The sequence below is a fragment of the Betta splendens genome, chromosome 6 (assembly GCF_900634795.4).
Source record: "Betta splendens chromosome 6, fBetSpl5.4, whole genome shotgun sequence".
In the NCBI taxonomy this organism is placed as follows: domain Eukaryota; kingdom Metazoa; phylum Chordata; class Actinopteri; order Anabantiformes; family Osphronemidae; genus Betta; species Betta splendens.
The window spans coordinates 3,552,852-3,573,647 of record NC_040886.2 but is presented as its reverse complement, the minus strand read 5'-3'; the positions used below and the strand labels follow the sequence as shown (position 1 = coordinate 3,573,647).

At 43.3% G+C, this 20,796-nt stretch overlaps 1 protein-coding gene across 2 annotated transcripts in view; it reads right to left on the bottom strand.

Annotated features, from left to right (window-relative positions):
* Nucleotides 1-20,796, bottom strand: part of necab2 (N-terminal EF-hand calcium binding protein 2) — a 72,758-nt gene that overhangs the window by 26,505 nt on the left and 25,457 nt on the right. For both annotated transcript variants that reach the window (XM_029152848.3, XM_029152847.2), the window contains exons 4-7: nt 19,413-19,438; nt 19,225-19,322; nt 5,316-5,452; nt 5,075-5,199 (exon numbers count right to left, since the gene is read on the bottom strand). In XM_029152848.3, coding sequence (XP_029008681.1) covers nt 5,075-5,199; nt 5,316-5,452; nt 19,225-19,322; nt 19,413-19,438 — 386 coding nt within the window. The remainder of the gene's footprint in view (nt 1-5,074; nt 5,200-5,315; nt 5,453-19,224; nt 19,323-19,412; nt 19,439-20,796) is intronic.

Sequence of the window (20,796 nt, the reverse complement as noted above, 5' to 3'; positions counted from 1 at the left end):
CACACAACTCATCAACTAAACCATAGTCTGTTTCCATAGAGACAGTTGCAGATAAAAGCCCAGTGGTCATTTAAAAAAAATAAGAAAGTCGCCCAGTCAATTATGTGAGTGAGGACTTACATTCTTCAAGCCCAGCAGCAGTGGAGGGAGGCGGATGGAGGGGGGTGGGTGCTTCTCCTTTGACTTTCTCCTCAGTTATTCTACATCTGCCTAATTGAACTTTTCTTTCTGAGTCTGTCAGCATGTGTTGATACCAATCATGCGGGTCCTCTGCGATGTTCCGTGTGAGCCTTGGACCATTGTGTCTCAGACAGATGCTGTAGCTCGGTCGGTCATATTCTGTGATGATGAGGCTCATCCTGCATCTTGGCTCTGTGCAGCTTACAATACAGCGACAGGGAAAAACTGGTGTGAGGTAACTGCCGCTTGCTTTTCCCACGTTTGATGGTTGTGTGTGTTTGTGTTTCATCCATTTAGATTCAGTTTTTTTCTTATAAAACCTCTAGATGTGTTAAAGTGTTGCACACAGCGACGTTATCAAGTTAACCCGAAAGGGCTGCAGAGTATTTTCAGCTTTTTTATCCTCATTCTTGTTCCTGACTCTATTCATCTCCCACTCGCTGTTGCTGTTGCTCTGTCCATCTTACCTCAAAGCCTTGTGAGAGAGCCCATCTCTTACTCCTGGTGAAGTGCTTTTATTATTACAGTACATGAAAAGTAGAATAATTACTACAAGGTGACTTCACATATGAGCATACATGTAAACTCACATGCTGAGGTTTGGATTGAGAGTAAAAATGATAAAGTAGTGATTCAAGAGTAATCCATACACATGACAGGAGGCTGCAGAGGAGGAGGGGGGGGGGGGGGGGGGGGGGGGGGGGGGGGGTTATATGGAAGCCATTAATCAACTAACTTGTCCCGACTCAAGACAAAGCACAGCTGACATGAAGGTCCTCAACTGTCACGGCTACTTTACAGCCTGAAGCACAGAGGTGGAGAGTAAGTGAAGAGATTAAGTTGCAATGTGAGACGAACAAAAGCACAGAGTGCCGCATTTGCATCTCTTTGTAATCAGCAAATATAAGTGAACAGAGTGAGGAAATACCTGCTCTGACGAGCCAAAGACTGAGTGCCCAGCTTTTACTGCATGAACGGGGTCTGGGCTTGGACACATTGCTAATGACTTTAATATAGTTTCACCATAAAACGTTGTTTTTTTATTTGGTAATGCACGCACTTTATGTGTTTCTCCCAGGCTCCGTATGAATCAGTTCCTGATTTTGATGTACCTTCTTATTTAGTGAAGGTCAGTAGAGTTCCTACTTAGCCTGTGAATGCCTCATACTGTATGCAGATTAAAGTACTGAGTCACAACAATAAAAGCACCGCAGTTACAGTTTTAACTTCACTACACTCCAGTGTTTGCAGGACAAACCCCATTTATCTGCCTGAGGGAAGCAGAGCCCGCAGTTTGCTCCATTATAGCAGAACAATGACCAGGAACTGTTCCATGTGAATTCCCAGAGCAGCTGTGAAATGCTGCAATCAAGCAGAGCTTTACTTCTCAGCTGCTGCTACTGTCCAGCACTTATCTGTGAATAGCTGTTAATGTGACAGGAGCGTGTGCTGTTCCCACAGCTGCCCAGTACACAACCTGTCATCATCACGTTTGGCCGGTGCCACGGTTTAAATGAAACATCTGACGCACAGTCAGGGACCTGACTGGGTTGGACTCACATAATGGTCCAATATGAGCCACCATGTAAACCTCAGTCAAACAACACTCACAATTCAGTCTTAATGACTATACATGCAGCTCAGCAGCCTTTTCTAAAGAACTCTAATCTCCAACATGTCCCGAGATGACAGGTGGCAGGTGTTTGGACCCTGAGAGGAGGAAGAACTAAAAACCCTGTCAGTCTGAGCTGTCACTCTTCCAACATAAATCGATTTTTCTGGAGCTGGAGCACTTAGAAAGTTGCTCACTTGCTCAGGATGAGACCAGGGCGCATCCCTGGCACAAACTTTTGAATGTCGTCTGCGTAACAGCTGCCACTCAGACGCCCGAGAGAAGAAAAAAGATGTCAAGAAAAGTTGGTGCTGCAGATGCAACGTTGCTCATAAGTCCTTCAGAATTTAACAAAGGCCTCGAGGCTTTATTCTCAAGGCTCAGCAGTGTCACATGTATCACATGTAAACAGTAATTATGACTCAATGTCATGTTTGTTCATCATTTAGTTTTGCTGGAAAAACTGTCATAAGCAGTTTGAAAACCCCAAAACTGTGATGAAATTCCTCAAAGTTTTTGCTTTTAGCCCGTCTTCAGTGTCATTCCTTACAATATTCAGAAGGTTTGTGCAGCGGTTTGGTTTATTGGACCCGTATTGTTGTTAGATTTACAGTCTACTTGGTATGTTGTGACATTTGGCAGATGATCTCAATACAGGAGCTAAGAGCTATGAGGCTAACTGCCCCAGTGTTTTACACAGTCTTATGCATTATTCACCACAGGCTTTTTTATTACCCAGCAGCAGGTTTATTGGACCTCTATGTCACTGTCAGTGAACCAGGATGTCTCTTGTCTGCACTGCCTTGATCAACATGTGTGTTTTGGGGTCAAATATTCATCCATCCATCCATGTTCTACCGCTTAGTCCCATCCACATGGGTCACGGGTGGTGCTGAAGCCTAACCCAGCTGTCTTTGGGTTTATTCACTTTTGCATCTGTTTCTTTTTAGTCTTGTGTGTGTTTTGTCCCTCGGGGGCCACTGAGCGTTTGAAAAGACTCAAACTAAAACAAAGGGTATTGCTCCTGTCACGTATTGTGTATGAGGATGTACTTTTAGAAGCACAGGATGAAGAGTAAAGTGTCATTTGTTGGCCCTGAGTCAGAGTAAAAGCTCATCATCCTAATGTGACAGCAGAGCCAAACTACATCTGTGTGTGCGATCTCACCAAAAAGAAACACAGATGTTCATCCAACTGGAGCGAATGTGTTTTTAACCCAACTGCATCGAAGCAAAATGTTACGGTTTTATTTCATGTTTCAAATCCACAACATGCTTCAGGCGACTGCATACATGTACGTGTGCAGGAACAATAAGCTGCTGCAGTGAGCCTGTAGTTTCATGTGTCACATGTGCAGCATGTCGATTAAAAGCCACTAAATCAATGTCTCGTCCACTCTGTGAATCAACGGCAGCTCTATTGTGTCAGATGTGACCTTTATAACAGTCCATTTTACAGGTGGGTGTTGATTTCTCACTTTATCACACAGCGACATATTTGTCAATTGTGTAGTCAACATTTCAGTCCACCATAGTTTGTGCCTTTGAACCATTTTCTTAATTGTGCTCATTTTTATAGAATAACTAAATGTTTTTGTGTTTTTTCTACATTCTCTACAGTTCAACACGTTTACGTTTAATGTGTAAGATTTAGTGTAACACGTTAATCCAACTCTTTTAGTTCCAATAAAAATTCAAATTCAAATTCAAAACTAGATATTGCGTACTGTAATAGCACTGACACTGCTGTCAGCATGCATGAAGCTCTCTGTTGGGCTGAACAGAGACTATATCATTATTTCTCATTAGGTGCGAGTTTGCTCTTCTGTCTTTGTTATTAAATTAGAAATGACAGCCGAGTCCAGTCAGAAACGAATGAAACCACAGATCCATGCTGCAGCACCAGAATGTCCTCAGCGGCCTGTTTGTATCCTCAAGCACCTCTACAGTATAGAGCGTCACTGACTCCGTCTGTGGTTCCTTTCTCCGGAGATCTCGAGGCGTCGAGGTGTCTGGAGTCTGGGATTGACCGGGTTCAGGGCGTCACGCACAGCAGTCGCATTAGAGGATGGAATAACGCAGACATCTGTTAATATAGTGTTTGAAAACTCTCTGGGCAAATAGTATGAGCGGAGCCTCACAGCCAGCAAATCAATACGAGGGCTACAAACAGTAACACGATCAGCGTGGCAGCACATGCTGGGAGGAAATATCCCTCCGATCCTGTCAAGACGCACACACACACGCACGCACTCGCGCACGCACGCACGCGCACACACACACACGCACGCACACACAGGTCACAATGTGCTGACTTTATTACGATGCTTTTTTAACTCGCCATCGTCATTGTCATTGCAATGCATTCTGGGTATTGGCATGCCGCGGTTGTAGTCTCGCCTCCTTGACACTCTGATTGCCGTGGTTTTGAGGGGAACAACATGAGATGAAGCGGTGCATTTAATAGAGATGAGGATCGGCTGCAACAGGCTGCTCCTCATCTCACACCTGCTCTCTTCAGATCCCTCCCTCCATCAGCGCCCATTGTTTCATTTCTCCCTCTGTGAAGCCGGTGTTGCAAAGAAGTGATGCCATATCTCTACAACCTCTGAGGTGTCATCTGTTAAGCAGGTCATTTGCTGGAGTGGGTGTCAAGGCGAGCGTGTGCAGCTACCAGCTGAAGGAGGAGAAGGCTGCGCGTTCCTAATGAACATCATGAATAACACGGCTGAATGGCTGTGTGTGTTTTAGCGGCCACACGCACACTAAACAGCCGTACGTGGCAGATTTCTCCACTCTTAAGTGCTGACTGGGCGCCTACTTACTGGTTTGATTACCACTTTAAGAGATGCTTTATCTTTACTCAGTCCCTCAGTCACTCCTCCATTTGTCCTCTCCCCCCCCTCCTCTCCAACATCTCACCTCACTAAACTTGGTGCCTTCATTCTCCCCCGTTTATCTGCGCTGCCCCGTCTGCTGCATTGGACTCGTGCGGGCGGCTGATTGAGGGGTCTCGTAATAAATCCTGGAGGAGTGTGTGTGGATGGAAAAACTGCTGAGTAGCTGTCAGGGCTTGATTACTGCCCAGTGACATGCCCACAGAGATTAAAGTGGGAGCTGAGGCTGTGGTGCTAATCGTACAGTACAGGTGTGTGTGTGTGTGTGTGTGTGTGTGTGTGTGTGTGTGTGTGTGTGTGTGTGTGTGTGTGTGTGTGTGTGTGTGTGTGTGTGTGTGTGTGTGTGTGTGCGTGCGTGTGTGTGTGCGTGCGTGCATGTGTGTCACCTGAGGCAGTGTTGATGGTCCTCACAGCCTCCCTGGTGCTGACTCTGTTGTTGGGAGGATAGTCAGGGACAGCGTTCTTGTTGCGCCTCTCAGCCGTCCGTGGACTCATCTTGGCAGGTAGATGACTAATGAAAGGTCAGACCAAAAAGAAGAGCATGGTAAATAAAAACAAGGCTGAAGGGTGAAAACATAATCCGTGGGGAAGCAAAGGGTGACGAGGCAGCGATGGTCCCCCACTCACCCTGACTGGCCGTGCTGCTCGTCGATGGCGTCTACGGCGCTCTCCACCGAGCTCAGCAGAGACTGGATCTGATTGGCTGATTCCTTCAGCAGGAAGCGGGTCACGAACTGCTCCACGTTGGTTCCCCTCTCGTAAACCTGGGGGAAACACAGGAACAAAAAGACGCGTCAAAAATAATCAGTTTTCAAACGAACTTTGGTTGAACTTTGTTTCAAATGCACATTAGAAATCCAAAGTTTCTTTCTGCTGCCTGTCCTTCACATATCACAGACCACGGCTCCTCAATCTACTCCCTCTACCCTTCGGAACTGATTTATTTTTTAGCACAAATCTTGTGTTGACAGGTGAAGTGCTGACAGCTGCAGAGAAGGCCAGCACAACCTTTCACGCTCTGCTTTTACCTCTTCTCCCCTTAATGCTGTACTTTGGCTTGAAACTTTGTTGTAGTCCAGACTCCTTTGGCCTTTGGACCCTTCGCTCTGAGCTTCAGGTTCATCCCACTGGGACATAAAAGTGCTGTTTTGTGGTTTTACTATATTCGTTTCAGCAGGAAAATCACAAGGCTAAGCTGAAATATTAGCCACCTTCTCTTATTAAACACAGCAGCATCTTGACATCCCGGCATCTGAGCTGTCAGTATCATTCACTGCTCTGCTACCAGAACCATTCATGTGGTACCAACTGGACCAAGAGCTCCTTTAACCAGGGTCATGCACAGATATTTTGAAGGGCAGTGGCCCAAACAAAAAAAAGGGCAGTTACACTATTTCCAAATAAAAAACAAAGGACTTTTCAGTAACAATCATAAAAACACCATAATAGATTAAGGAGAGGTGGAGGATTGAACTGCAAACCAGCTGCTCCAAAGTCTAACAATCCTGCTACCAAAACCTGTGTTAAAATTCAAAAATATTTAAATACAAAAGTTTCCATCATCCAGCCACACTCGGGCTTTGGTCAAATAATTATCTTAAATAATACTTATCTTTTGCCCTCTGCCTCATATTAATTGAAGGCAATTAAGTGCAATTTCATTTCATTTCATTTTATTATTATTGTTAGTACTTTAATTGCTATACAACACACATGTGAAGACACACACATCCAAAACACTTTGTGTAGACAAGGTAACTTTTGAAGACTGGAATATTTTGTTACAGTACTTTCATTACAAAACAAAGAAGCTCCGGGGGAAGCGAGTGACCGTGTGACTGCTCGTGTTTGAGAGTGAGTGAGAAATACCAGAGCAGAATACCCTGCCTTTAACCTAATCAACTACGGTATCTGATCCACTGGCCATTGGTCATTTTCACCCACCTGCCTTAAACAAAGGATGCTATAGAAACAGCAGGTCAACATCAACCAATTATATTTAACTGTTCATCTTCTCCATTTAAAGTTTGTTTAAATAAGGAGGACGCAGAAAAAGAGACTCTGACTAAAGTATATCAGCATCAAAACAGGAGTTCTGCGCTGCACTGCTGACGGTGTGAACTGTCAGAGGAGTTGACTGCTTCAGATAAGACTGGAGCTCCTGCTTCAACTCTAATGACCTTATCTCTCCTGCCTTTTAATTATTTAGGGAGTGGAGTGGTCGTTAAAAAAGCCTCCCCTGAATAGTGATGGCTCAGTCTTAACATAGCTACTGTAACTAGACACAGTAAGACTTAGCTTTTTCAGAATTAGACCCTTGACTAGATTAAACTGTGCCTCTCTTGACTAATTATTTAGGAGCATATACTTCTCAGGTAGAGGTATTCTTTAATCCGCTGTACTGTAGCAGTCAGTTTCTACCTGCAGGTAGATACTGTATGATACTGTGGTGTCATGGGGTCAATCCCAGATCCCTTATGTTGCTCGATCACATTAGGGCAGCACCAAATCATTATTTTATTGGCAATTGTTTTTGATGAGTCAATTGATCAATAAATTCTATAAAAACGTTCTGTTTGAACTAAGAACACATTAATTCATTAACCATTATAATTTTACAATCTTTAACAATCTTCTCTTTAAACAAATAAATATAGTTAATACATGAAAAAGGTCAAAAGATCAATAAAGCAGAAGCTTCATTCAAACAAAATAAAGAATTTAACAAAATATATAATAAAATATGTGTAGTAAAAAGATTATTATCCTTCGTTGTGCTTACAGGGACCACTCAAGGATTCACAAGCACAGATGCATTTTGCAGATCAACAGTTTAGCCATGGCTGCAGACTGGCACCGTATGTGGTATTTGCCCCATTCCTGGTTCAAACAGACCCCAAATTAGCACAGAAACAACAACCAATCGCTTCTAAACAACAAGCGAGTTCATTCAGAGGTTTGTGAGACACAGCAGCTGATGCGAAGCCAGACTGGATGCGTTACAGTATGTACAGTAATTATGAAACAGTCTGTGGGACATAATGCAGCAACAGCAACAGTCAACTCTTACACACTAATATAAAGTTGGGACGTTCAGTACAGAAGAACATATGTTCTGTGTGCTTGCTTCCTTTGCAGTGCTTTTTTTCAAAACTGTAATATCCAACAACAATTACAGTAACTACAGCAGCAGCAAAGGGCTTCAGCCTCATTCCAGCAGCAGGTTGAAGCTGACTATGGCCAACCTACTGTACTGCAGGGTCTAAGACCTGGGCTGAGAGACAAAGCTGCTGTGCTCGGTGGCTTTGGTTCTGCAGATACTTGAGGTACTGTACTCAGTGGCGTTGATGCATCGCCCCACCCCTAAAGGCAGGTTAATGAAGTACACAGAGCCAGCAGATGAAATCTGGCCCTCACGGCTGCTGAAGTTGTGGTGAATCTTTCAATTACTGCAAACGGAATGCTGGCCTGACAAGTGTAGCAACACGTGACGTAGAGCAGCTTAGTAACAGCCAGCTGGTCTCTGACACTCTGCTTTACTGTACTATTTCACATTTAACCAATAATGTACTAAACTGCCGACTTCCCTTCGCGGCACTGCCACGTTTAAGGCCAGAGGCCCGACATAAGTACTCGTCTGTAATACTTCACTATTAAACGTATGAGCATAATTGACTACATATGTCGTCCAGAGAGTGGAGTCAGTCGTTCATGTCAGCTTTACTGTCACAAGTCACAGTGCAGTGATTCAGGGAGACAATTAAGGTTCCTGTGCAGTCAGCCATTCTCTGCTGCACTCCACACTAATAAAAGACAAATGATCCCACGAGACGGCGAATCACACAGGCCTCTGTATTGACTTCCATTATCACAGGCAATGGCTTCTACACATGTACACACACACAGACTTAGAAGACGCCTGTGTGTGTGTGTGTGTGTGTGTGTGTGTGTTGTGTGTGTGTGTGTGTGTGTGTGTGTGTGTGTGTGTCAATCTGGTTCTTAATGAAATTCAAACCACAGCGTGATCGTGATTTCAAATTTGTCTAAAATACAAGCAGCAAAAATAACTATTATTATAACATTTAAGCCTGTGGTACCATTTTACCAAAGAGGCACTGATGACTCACTAATGACTAATATGCTGCGAAACAATTACCAAACCAGGATCCACGTCTGAAAAAACTAAAATGATTCGGGCAGTTTTTTTCAGGAGGTTATGAATGTGTTACAAGTCCATCATAGGCACTTAGTGATTAAAGAAAACAAAACTTCGCCAGGCTAGAAATGAAAAATGAGTTTTCAGATGGATAGAGAAATGTAAACCTGTTTTCTTCGAATCCCTCTACAAAAAGGAATAATAATGGAGTCAAACTCCTCTATATCAAAGGTGAGACAGATGTTTTGTGTTAAATGTGTGCCAGTACGAGTTATAATTACAGACATCACAGATCCACTTTTGTGTTTATGAATTATGCTCATTCCCAGTTTTATTTTGGCACATCTGATGCTGCAGCACCCAGTAAGTACCAGACCGTGTTCTTGTCTTGACCCTGCCTTGCCTGCTCCCTGCTTTTTGTACTTGGACTCTGCCTTGCTGAGTTTTTGACCATTGCCTGGAACTTCCTGCTGATTGCTTGACCCCTGCCTGTACTGTTGCTCTCTCAACCTGTGTACCAACTTCCACCTGTCTGTCTACAATTGCAAGCATTAAAGACTGCTAAACTGAACCTCATCATTGAAGCTGTGCTTTTGGGTACACACCTCGCTTTGTGACAACAGGAAATGACTTGAGCATCACTTATACGAAAAATCCATTGTTACAGGAACATGTATGTGGACCAAGACAGACCAAGATGCAATATAAATAAATATAAAAAAATATATATTTATATACAGTAAGCACCATCATCCTGAAATTGATGGACTTTTAAGGCCTCCAATTGTTTATTAATATTTAGATCCATTTCTATTTATTCATCCGTCCTGGCAATGGATGAGTCGTCATTTGGCGTGAATCCAGACTCTTTCAACAACCACAGCTACAAGCTAAAACTCCATTAAAGTAGAAGGGCAGAGGTAAACAAAGGATGGTAGTAACTGTATTGAACATCCATCAGTCTGTAATGAGTGAGTAAATCTCTGTCTTACAAACCCCAAAGAAAGATTAATGGCTGGAAGTAATGTATTGTAACGCCGCTGTTGTTTGGAAGAAAGTATGTCACCCATGACAGGACAGCTGCTGCACACACAGACAGGTGGAAGAGGGGATGTAAGTGAGGTATTGATCTGGTTATAATTCAGTTTGTCTAGCAGCTCAGCTTGAAGCAGCTTGATCAGTGTCGCAGGAGAGAGATCAAGTGAGAGCAGAGCAGAACAGAGCAGCACAGCTTCTGACAATATGCCGTCATCTCTCAGCCTCCCAGGTCGCGCTCTCTGGAGACGCTCCCCTTATTTTTAAAATTCGTATTAGTTTCGCTTTTCGGTCATGGCAACCAATAAAACATTCACAATGTTTGCACATTTTTAATTTCACAGCTCAAGAGGTATCAACTTGTACCTCACACTGTCTCTCTACAGCACGCCTCTATCTGCTAGATTAGGAAGCACAGGCGCAGCTCGTTGCCCCCCAACTCCCCACTCCCAACCTTGCCCTAGCTTCATACATCCACCAATTAAAATGGTATCCTAGCAACGCCAGTCAATATGTCTCTAAGCAGCCCCAATTTTGCAGTAGTGGAGGAAATTACAGCTAGCTGCAGGCGTCTTACAAAGAGGAGCATATTGTTATAAACATGTCCTCTATCTGCTGGTACACACACAGTGAGAGTCGCCTTCTTTCTGGTTCTCACTTCACTTTTGTCCCCCCCCCCCCAGTTTCTTCTTCACTTTCCACATGTGATGCAGGCATCCCAGCTACAGCTAGCTGAACGCTGACAGACTTACATACAGTGTGTGTCTGAGAAATTTACCGGTCCATTAGCAGGACACACACACACACACACACACACACACACTCTCACTAACAGCTTTGGGTCTCAGTCCAGTTCATTCATTCATTCGTTCATTGACATATACGAGTATTTTTACAAATTCATCATCCTGCAAAGCTGCTCTCTGCTAAAGTGAAAGCAAGACAGATGGGCACATGTTCATTCATTCATGTGAATTCACTCTGTCCATCCGTCTGCATGTGGATTTCCAGAGTAATCTAAACTATAATCTCATTAACATCCTCTGCAAAACTTTCTATTTGCCTGATCTCCTCCCAATTTGGACATATTGTGTTTGAACGGTGCTATAAAAAGAAGTTGAAGTTACCAAGCATTGAGTTCATGGAAAATTCAGCTGGGGGAAGCGTGGACGCGGTTGTCAGCAGGCAGCGAGCCCGAGTTTGCTTCTAAACAGAAGGCGAGCCCACTAACAAGCATCAGAAACATACAGAGTCCTCAGATATCACGCCAGCTTCATCGGCCTTCAGAGAGACAGGAGTGGAGGGACGCAAGGAAGGGGATGGAGAGAGGAGGGGGAGAAGCTGCTCAGGGTTAGGGAGATACGAGGGGAGAGCTGGGAGGAAAAAGCAGGACAAAGAGAATGTTCCGCAATACACATCACGCCACACACTCTTCACACGCTTCTTATGTGTGTTTTACTTTTACTTCCTCTATATTACAGTAAATCCCCAAGTGGCAAACCTGCTTCTTCTTTACCTAATTATCCGTCCACTACACACACACACACACACACACACACACACACACACACACACACACACACACACACTTCTACAGTCCACTGCATTATTCATGCATTGGGTGTAACCTCATCAGTCAACACACACCCGGCTGACAACACAACACACACTCCTAGTCTTCTCTCTCTCTCTTTCTCTCTCGCTCTCTCTTTCTCCCTTACACATACACATTCAGACACACAAACACATGTCTATATAACAGTTACAGAGACACTGAGGATACAGGCAGTCACATAGTCTGTGTGTCTGTTAATGTCCACCTTTACTCAGCACCTTGGCAGAGTAAACATGCACCCTGTCCATCTACATGTCACAGTAACACGCTGAATGCTCCAGCACTGTGCTATGCTACTACTGTATGTGCAATGCTAATGCAAGACACATACAGAGACTAAGGGGCTTCTCATTCTCATTGACAAAGCTAAATCATATCTACTGTGGATAGAAAATATAGGCAGCGAAGGCTGATATCACATTAAACCATATGAAACCAACCAACCAAGAAACATTTTGAGATAAATGGAAACAAAGTTCCACTATTCAGCTATGCTTTTGTTATAGTAGCCATTGGAAGTATTGCAATAGAAAATGTCCCTGTGGTGAAATTGCTAAAACCAGTTTACAGACACCTCCAGGTCATTATATCAAGGCATCATCTTCAGTTTGGCATACAGTATATATTGTAGAGTTCAGTCATATACTGTACAAGTGCAACAAGGTTCTAAAAACCCAAGCCAGGCTGTACTGACACGAAATGACCAAAGTAATGGCTGATGAAATACAAGCATGGAATCAGTTTCACTAATGGTGCTGCGGAGCGGCTGCCTCTTCCAGACAGTCGTGGCAGCCATGACTAAGACGTCAACCTGCCTCACCTCTTTCTGTCCAACCTCTAAACTAATCAGAGCATCTTTTATCATCACCTCCCACATTTCCTTCAGTTCCTTCATTAGTTTCCTCTTATTTATTCTGCCTCCTCGTTCCTCTTTCTTCTGTGTTCCCACTCGTCCTGCAGTTCTTATCTATCTCTGTCTTCTGTGATTTTTTCCCCCTCACCCCAACCTCTTCTCATCAACTTCCTCACTTGTGGCTACTTCTCACTTCACTTCTTTAATACCAAGCACTTGGCTACAACATCCTTCTCCTTGGTTACCAGGGAAACCGTAACCTTGGCCACTGGGTTCTGGAGGCTGAGGCTTGCGCACTCAGGGTTGACACAGTTTACAGACACAGGTTTATCTAATATTAATTATACATCTCCTGGCCGTGATTGCTGGAATGCACCAGAACCCCTGGCACCAGACGGCCACACACACACACACACACACACACACACACACACACACACACACACACACACACACACACACACACACACACACACACACACACACACACACACACATCCTTGTGGTGCTATAAAAGTTTGACATAATGCCTTCCCTGGCCCCTTACTCCCCTTACTGTAACCATCACACATCACAACCAGGGCCGGCTCTGGGCATAGGCAAATCACATTAGTGAGTTGGGGTTGTGGAGAGGTGGTGAGTAGAGGATACAAAATAATAATCTTGCCTAGGGAGCCAAATTTTGTTGCCTTTAGTGGTGGCCACAAATAAACCTTGCTCTAATTCGAACCAAACCTCAGCCCTAAAATCCCATCTTGACCCTGAAAAAGACCTTTAGAGTTGTTAGAGCGGCCATAGGGCCCTACTTTGGTAGAATAATAGGATTTTGGGTCCCACTTCAATGTAACTGAAAGGACACACACACACACACACACACACACACACACACACACACACACACACACACACACACACACACACACACACACACACGTGTGCATTTACATATTAATATCTAACCTTCGCTCTAATCTGAATCAAAACTCCATTCTAATATCAGCCCTAAAATCACATCTTAACCATCAAACACGCCTTCAAAGAAGTAAGGACCGGCCAAGATGTCTTCACTTTGTCAAAATGTCCTCACTTAATCCAGTTCACTAATCCAGTTTACAGACACCTCCAGGTCATTATATCAAGGCATCATCTTCAGCTTGGCATACAGTATATATTATAGAGTTCAGTCATATACAAGTGCAACAAGGTTTCACTAGGAAAGGTAGGTTCTTTGGTTCTCACTTCGATGCAAGTACAAGCACACACACGCACGCACGCATGCACACACGCACACACACACACACACACACACACATACACACACGCACCTATACACACACAGGCTGTTTAAGCACCTGGGGACCTTCAGTGGTTTGTAATCATTAAATCTGCTGTGTGTGTAATTCATTAAGTGCCCCACACACCAAAGCGTGAATGAGCTGTCACACTGTGGTAAGGATCTATTTAAAAGTCTCAGATATAGTTTCACATCTACTAGTTCAACCTAAACATATGAATAAAAAATTGTGTCAATGAAGAGATACTGTAGGAAAACAGCCAGACGCCAGCTAGAGGTAATATAGGCTTATCAAACCGCTCAGAATCAGCTAGTATCCATGAACAACAGACTAATAATTTGGAGATTAAACCATGTCTCTGTTGCCTCCTGACTGTCTTCTAGAGCACAAGATAAAATGTTAGATGTATAAACTCCTACCTAATTAATTTCTGCTTTTTAATAAACCCTCTGCAGAGTCAGTGCTGTATTAACTTACTGCTAGTACAAATCCAGCATTGCCCTAAAATGCTGAAGTTGCCACTGACTGCGCTGCCTGAAGTGTTACACACCAGCCTCTGGTTCCTCGTATTCATCACCACAGCACGGCCTCTTTCCTTAACCTGCTCTCCCCTTCCCATTTTTACTCCTATTTCCTTCTCTGATGCCCCCTCTCCTCACCCATTTCTTCGCTATTGATCTCCCTCCCCTCTTATTCCCCACATCCCGCTCTCGTTATTGTGTGCAGTGGCAAACACCTCCCTCTATTCCATGATCTGCTTCACTCTAATCATCATGAAGAAAGAAAAGGACAGAGGGGATGCAGTGGGGGAGGCGGGGGTGGAAGGGGGGGGGGGGGGGGGGGGGGTCGAGGAGGACAACGAAGCACAGATAAAAGAGAAGGGAAGATGAAAAAAGGGAAAAGGTGAGATGAAGAGGAGTCAGATGAGAAGCAGCTAAGAAGCCCAAGGAGGGTCAATCGCTGGCAAGAAACAATTTCCCAGAGAGATTTTGAAAAAAGCTTAGCGATATTTTAGGCATCGACAAAGCGTTCGTGTATTCTTGTGTTGTTGAAGTTTGAATCAAAGCTTAAAACAATAAAATGATAATGAGTTTGGCTCATTAAACGTAGAGCAGTCAAGACACACTGGGAGTTTTAGTCAATCCAGCCTCCTTTTTGTAGCCTGTCAGGTCCCAACACACACACAATCCGGTCTCAGGGGACTGTGTGCGTGTGTGCGTGTGTGTGTGTGTGTGTGTGTGTGGGGGGGGGGTTACCTGCTAGAGAGCCAATTAAAACTGTTTTCTGGAACCACAAAATGAAAACGTGAGACAAACAGTTGAAATGTCACCGGATGTGAAGCATTTCAATGCACTTACTCCACATCAGCCGTGTTTGTTCTCCAACGTTCACAGTCTTCGTCTGTGAAGGACCGCAGTTAAAGGCCTTTCTCAATCTCCATTTCAGCAGCAGACGGCATCCTGTCAGCCTTTCTTCTTGGTTTATACTTTTGGCGTGGGCTATATTGCCGTCATTTTTCATCATATTCGCAAAGTTAGGGACTGCAGCACAATAGGAAAGTGACATGAAGATGTCACAGCCCACAGCGAGTCCTCCATCTAATGCTGCATGTGACACGAGTGGGACTCGCTTGTAAAAACACAACTATGGTAAAAGTTGGCCGTGCAATCCTTTGTCTTAACAAGCCAGCTCCGTGTAGACAGACATCAACTTACACCATCTCCATGACAACTGCCCCCCAAAGTAACCCGCCTCCATGGCAACTGTCACCATAGGAACATGCAGAACTCCCGAGGTGATGCCGCGCTGACATGAGCTGAAGCAGGATGTTCTGGGGGAAGTTATGAGCTGACACTTAATGTACAGAATCAGAATCAGCTTTAATGGCCAAGTTTGCACAGGACAACCAAGGAATTACACTACCCTTCAAAAGTTTGGGGTCACCCAGACAATTTTGTGTTTTCCATTAAAAGTCATGCTTTTATTTACCAGCATGAGTTGTAAAATGAATGGAAAATATAGTCTGATTGAAAAGGTTAAAAATAATGATTTGTAATTGAAATAATATTATTTTTTTAATCCTCAAACTTTGCTCTCGTCAAAGAATCCTCCATTTGCAGCAATTACAGCATTGCAGGCCTTTGGCATTCTGGATGTTAATTTGTTGTACCATTACTACACTGCAGTGACAGTTACTTGAAATGGGCCTCTATACACCTCAGTAAATATTGAAGCAAAAATTAGACATTTGTAGTCATTTACCAGATGTAAACATTGTATTTCTGAATTGTTCATTGCAAAAAAGTGCCTTTCTGTCAAAAATAAGGACATTTCTAATTGACCCCAAACTTTTGAACTCTTTGTTCCCTCTTATGACAAAAAAGAATTTACAACTTTAATTATAGTTTTTTACTAAACATTAACAAATAAAGAGTAAAAAGTTTTTAAAAAGTTTCAAATTTGACCAAATTCGATTTGATTTTAACAGCAGGAAAACAGGACTGAAACATGGATTTGTCCTGCAACTAATGGTACATTGCTATTGTTATACAAGTACTGTAGCTTCTGTTACAATGTTTGAAGAAACATTGAGACCAAGTTCACAGTATTTCTTTATGACAATGGTGAAACATCAACATCAACATTACGAGGACAAAGCGGAAGAATGACGCAGTTTTTCCATCTGTGTCACTGCAGTCGTATCATTTACGTCTCTGTAACAACCTGTGCTCCCCGTTAACGGGGCTGATCTCATGTCAGCGGTTATTTGATTTTATCAATCAACACTAATTATTTCAGAGTCAACTCATTTACAGGATCTACCAAGCCTCTTAAGATAGACAGCAACAGTTGCTTGAAGAAAATGGAAATATCACATTTGCATGAACGATAAGAGTCTAGCGATGGGTGACACAGCGTAGCTGAAGATAATGAACTTTTTGTTGGGGCAAATGCTGATTTTATGTGAGCTGGCCCAGCAGATTTTTTTCCAAAGGCAGCCTTCAAACTGTAATTTTACGTATATTGTACGTTGGAAGAACTTGGAAAGAGTTTTTTCGCATACAGTAACAGAGCCAGTGCATTCCCGCTGAATAATCAGAGGCTCATTTTATTTGTGCCTTGGGTTCCAACAAAAGTTCTTCATAAGGAAAAAGAAATATATCTCTCGTGCACACAGTGATGACTGTAGAGTATGAAGTCCTCTTCCCTTTACCCCTTTCTGCCTCTGTCTGTCTGTATTCATTGAGGTAGATGGGGAACGAATCAATTCTCCCTGGGCTCTGAAAGGCCAGGTCTCAGTCTACAGCTTTCTGCTCAGGGTAATACCACGCTCTGTCTTCTATAGCTCCACCCACTCACCACATCTGCTTCAACAGTTGCCAGATTTCTCATGGGTGTTGTCTTAAAACAGCTTTCTGATTGAAAGCCTTGACTTCTCGTTTTTTTACAGTATCATGATGCTACATCTACTAGCTTCAGTGAATGATGGAGGAAGGTGATGGAAGACAAGGGATGGGGGCAGGATGAGGCAATTAAGAGGAGGAAACGATGAAGAACACCATTACTGAAAAATAATGTTAAATTTAAATGTGCAGCTGCTGTATCACAGCCAGCCCAGTGACTTAAGCTCTTATCCCTGCTTGTGGATAAGCACTCACACAACCCACTTAGACCTTCGAGGAGGTGATAAGCTGCTGCTCCTGAGACGGCACAGAAGAAATGAAATAGAGAGTTACTCCAGTGATATAAAATGAGCCTAGCTTGTAGGTACACACATGTACAGTAGTAGTCATGCAGCTTTAGGTAGAAGCTAATCCTTCCTCCTCAGGTGCATTTGTTTTAGTTACATGACAAGGTCAATACTTTTCCCATTAAATATTCATGCATGGCTTAATCTAGATGCTACATGTTTACAGTCTATTATTACTATATATTATGAGACATGTGTAATATTGTGCTGGTCCCCGTCGAGCCGTGGACAGTAACAGTAGCTGTGGTTCTGTATGTGGCGTCAGCAGCAGATGCTTTAATTTACATTTTCAAAACGTTATGACCAAAATTCAAAAATCATTAAAAGGTTTAATAACTAAAACTTTTCAGAGTTTCATGGCAATGTCTTTAAACAAATCTGCACAGACCAGGCTTGCTTGTGGTGCCCGAGCTAAAGATGATGACCTAGATGGAGATCTGGGGAACTTTGAGGGCAGGTCAACACCACAGACTTGTACTGTAGATGTGCCTCTCAAACCTGTATCCTTGAAGCATTTTTGCTTTGTGGCAGGAAGCTTTATCCTGCTATATGAGGCCACAGCCTTCAGGACCATCCCGGTTTTACCAATTTGAAACTGAGGGTGCTGAGAAACAGCTGTAGCGCATCAGCAGCTGAAGTGGTTGCAGTCAGCATCACAAAACCACAGAGGCAGGGGGAAAGTGAGTGGATGTGAAACTACAGTAACGGGAGCCAACTGGAAATCTGCTAAACGACTGACAAGCTGCAGCATCTGGGCTGGAACAAAGATCCAGTGGTTCAGTCACCAATCAGTGTCTCTGTCTGAAGTAAAATAGTCTGCGCTCAAGCACCCACACTCCTCCATCAATAAATGACTGCTCAGCACTTTGACTCCCAATCGTACAGTGCTGGTTCTAACTGAGACAGAGAAAGGACAGAAGACACAGCAACAGAGCGAATGAGACATTCACCTGATTGATTAAACAATAGTTGCTTATTACAAAGAAATGAGCCCGAAACTGTGTGTGATGGAGGGCTGTGTGTGTGTGTGCACGTTCGAATAGCCTGCAGCCAAAGAAGTATAAAGATAGAGCCATGCTTAGAGATCACACACACACACACACACACACACACACACACACACACACACACACACACACACACACACACACACACACACACACACACACACACACACAGAACCAAAAGGCTGTAGCAGAGGAGAAATGTGGAATCCCATCACTTTCGTTCTGCAGTTCACCTGAATTGACAGCCCATTAAACATGATGCACGGGAACAGACTCATTGTGTGTTGGCTTCCGTGCTTAGAAGGTCAAATGTGCCACCTACGTACAGATGATACAGTTTGAGACACACATCGGTGTGGAGTCGTGTGTTAATGTCTGAGTTGATGTGTGTGGACTGGGCTCTGGGCCCAGGTTTGCCCTGGTGACTTTCTGTTTGTATGTTCTCCTACCGTGGCCTGTCAGTCAATATTGGTGTTTTTTGTATTTAATAAAACAAATACAAACAGCAAATAAAACAAACACCAATGAGCTTTCTTCTTTTGTGCAATGTTTTTTTTAATTAAAGAAGGTTTTATTTTCATATGAGCCTCAAATCTAAGGCATTAAGGAGCATCTGAGTGAGTGAGTGACTGACTAAGTGATGCTGCTTGATCTGTGGGTCTAACTGAAGCACTGTGTGACACAGTGAAGCCCTGATGGAGGAGAGCAGAGCTGGCTCATTCTTAACTCACACATTTCTAATCTTTTCCACTTGACAAGCATTCATATACTGTAACAATGAAGCATGTTCCCACACACACTGTGACGTACACACACTCACTGACCTTCTTGGTGAAGTCCATGGCTTTGAGGATGGAAAGATTAAGTGTTTCCAAGGAGGCCAGCACTCCCTCGTAGTCTCCCATGTGCTTGGCAAAGTAGTCTATACACATGAATACACACACATAAATATGTACTCATGTATAGGGTTGAGCTTGAAGCTGAACGTGTGTGCGTGCGTGTGTGTGCTTACCACAGAGTTCCTTAGTGTCAACATTACTGTTGCAGCAGAGGAAGAGAAATAGGACAGAAGGAAAAATGGAAGGAGGGAAGGGAAAGAACGGAGAAGCAGAGTCAGAAACACAGGAACTGCTTTTTACCATGCAGCCACACACACACGCACAAGCACACGCACACACACACACACACACACACACACACACACACACACACACACACACACACACACACACACACACACACACACGCACACACACACGCACACGCATACACACACACGCACACCCACACGCGCGCACACACACACACACACACACACACACACACACACACACACACACACACACACACACACACACACACACACACACACACACACTTGGCAGACGCATAAAGATCTAACAAGCCACTCTGATAGGAGTCTGAATCAATCCACCGCCATCACTCAGACTCACTTCCTTGTGTGAGGACTCATTTGGCAGAGAATGTGTCACTGGTATAAAGGAGAATTTCCCCGCTTGACTGACCAGGTGAGAAAGAGAACAAGATGTAACTAATGATGGGAAAACTGGCAAAGAAGGGGAAATGGGCAGAAAGACTTCATCTGCCCATCTGGTCGCCTTAATTATAAATCACTGCACCTTATCAAAAATGTTAAAAAGGGAAAAAGCAAACAACAAATTCAATTAAAGTTTTAACTTTCAGACATAAAACCTTTAAGGTCTGCAATGACTGAATGAACCTTGTTAGAAGCCTGATTCAATAATAGACAACATGATTTTATTAAGCAGGAATTTCAGTTTATCTTGCCGGGTTCCTGGCAGAACTCATTCTATCTATCAGTGCGACAGATGGGATTTAAAAATATCCTGCAAAAGTCTTGTTTGAGCAAATGCTATTTGTGTTTCCATGTTTACTAATTACATATGTCAGTTAAACGACATCTGAGGCTGTGGCTGTAATGAGTGTAATTAATTGTTCCAAAATTCAGTTGAATGTTAAGGTTTCTCCTGAGGAAGTCCTGCATTGTGTAGTACTGATGCTCTTATTTTGCTAGTTAAAGATGGGTGAGGACAAAAGCAGCTGTTTTAGTACATATAGTAATTTGGACTTCAGGTAAAATATGATCATTTTACAGTGACTGTACAAACCATGTTTCTCTGTGACTTTGTCTACAATACACTACAATATAATCACAGTCTTTATACATCACTATTGCACAAAATACTATTACAAATTCTTCCCAAAGGTACAGAAAAACAACAAGAAGCTTTAAAACTCTTGTATTTCCTACTTTCACTGTGGTTTGGCCAACTGAACACGCAGGAAGGACTGATTTGTTTAAAGTCATGTCTACATGTATAAGATTTGATAAACACTTCTAGATGTTTTCTGCA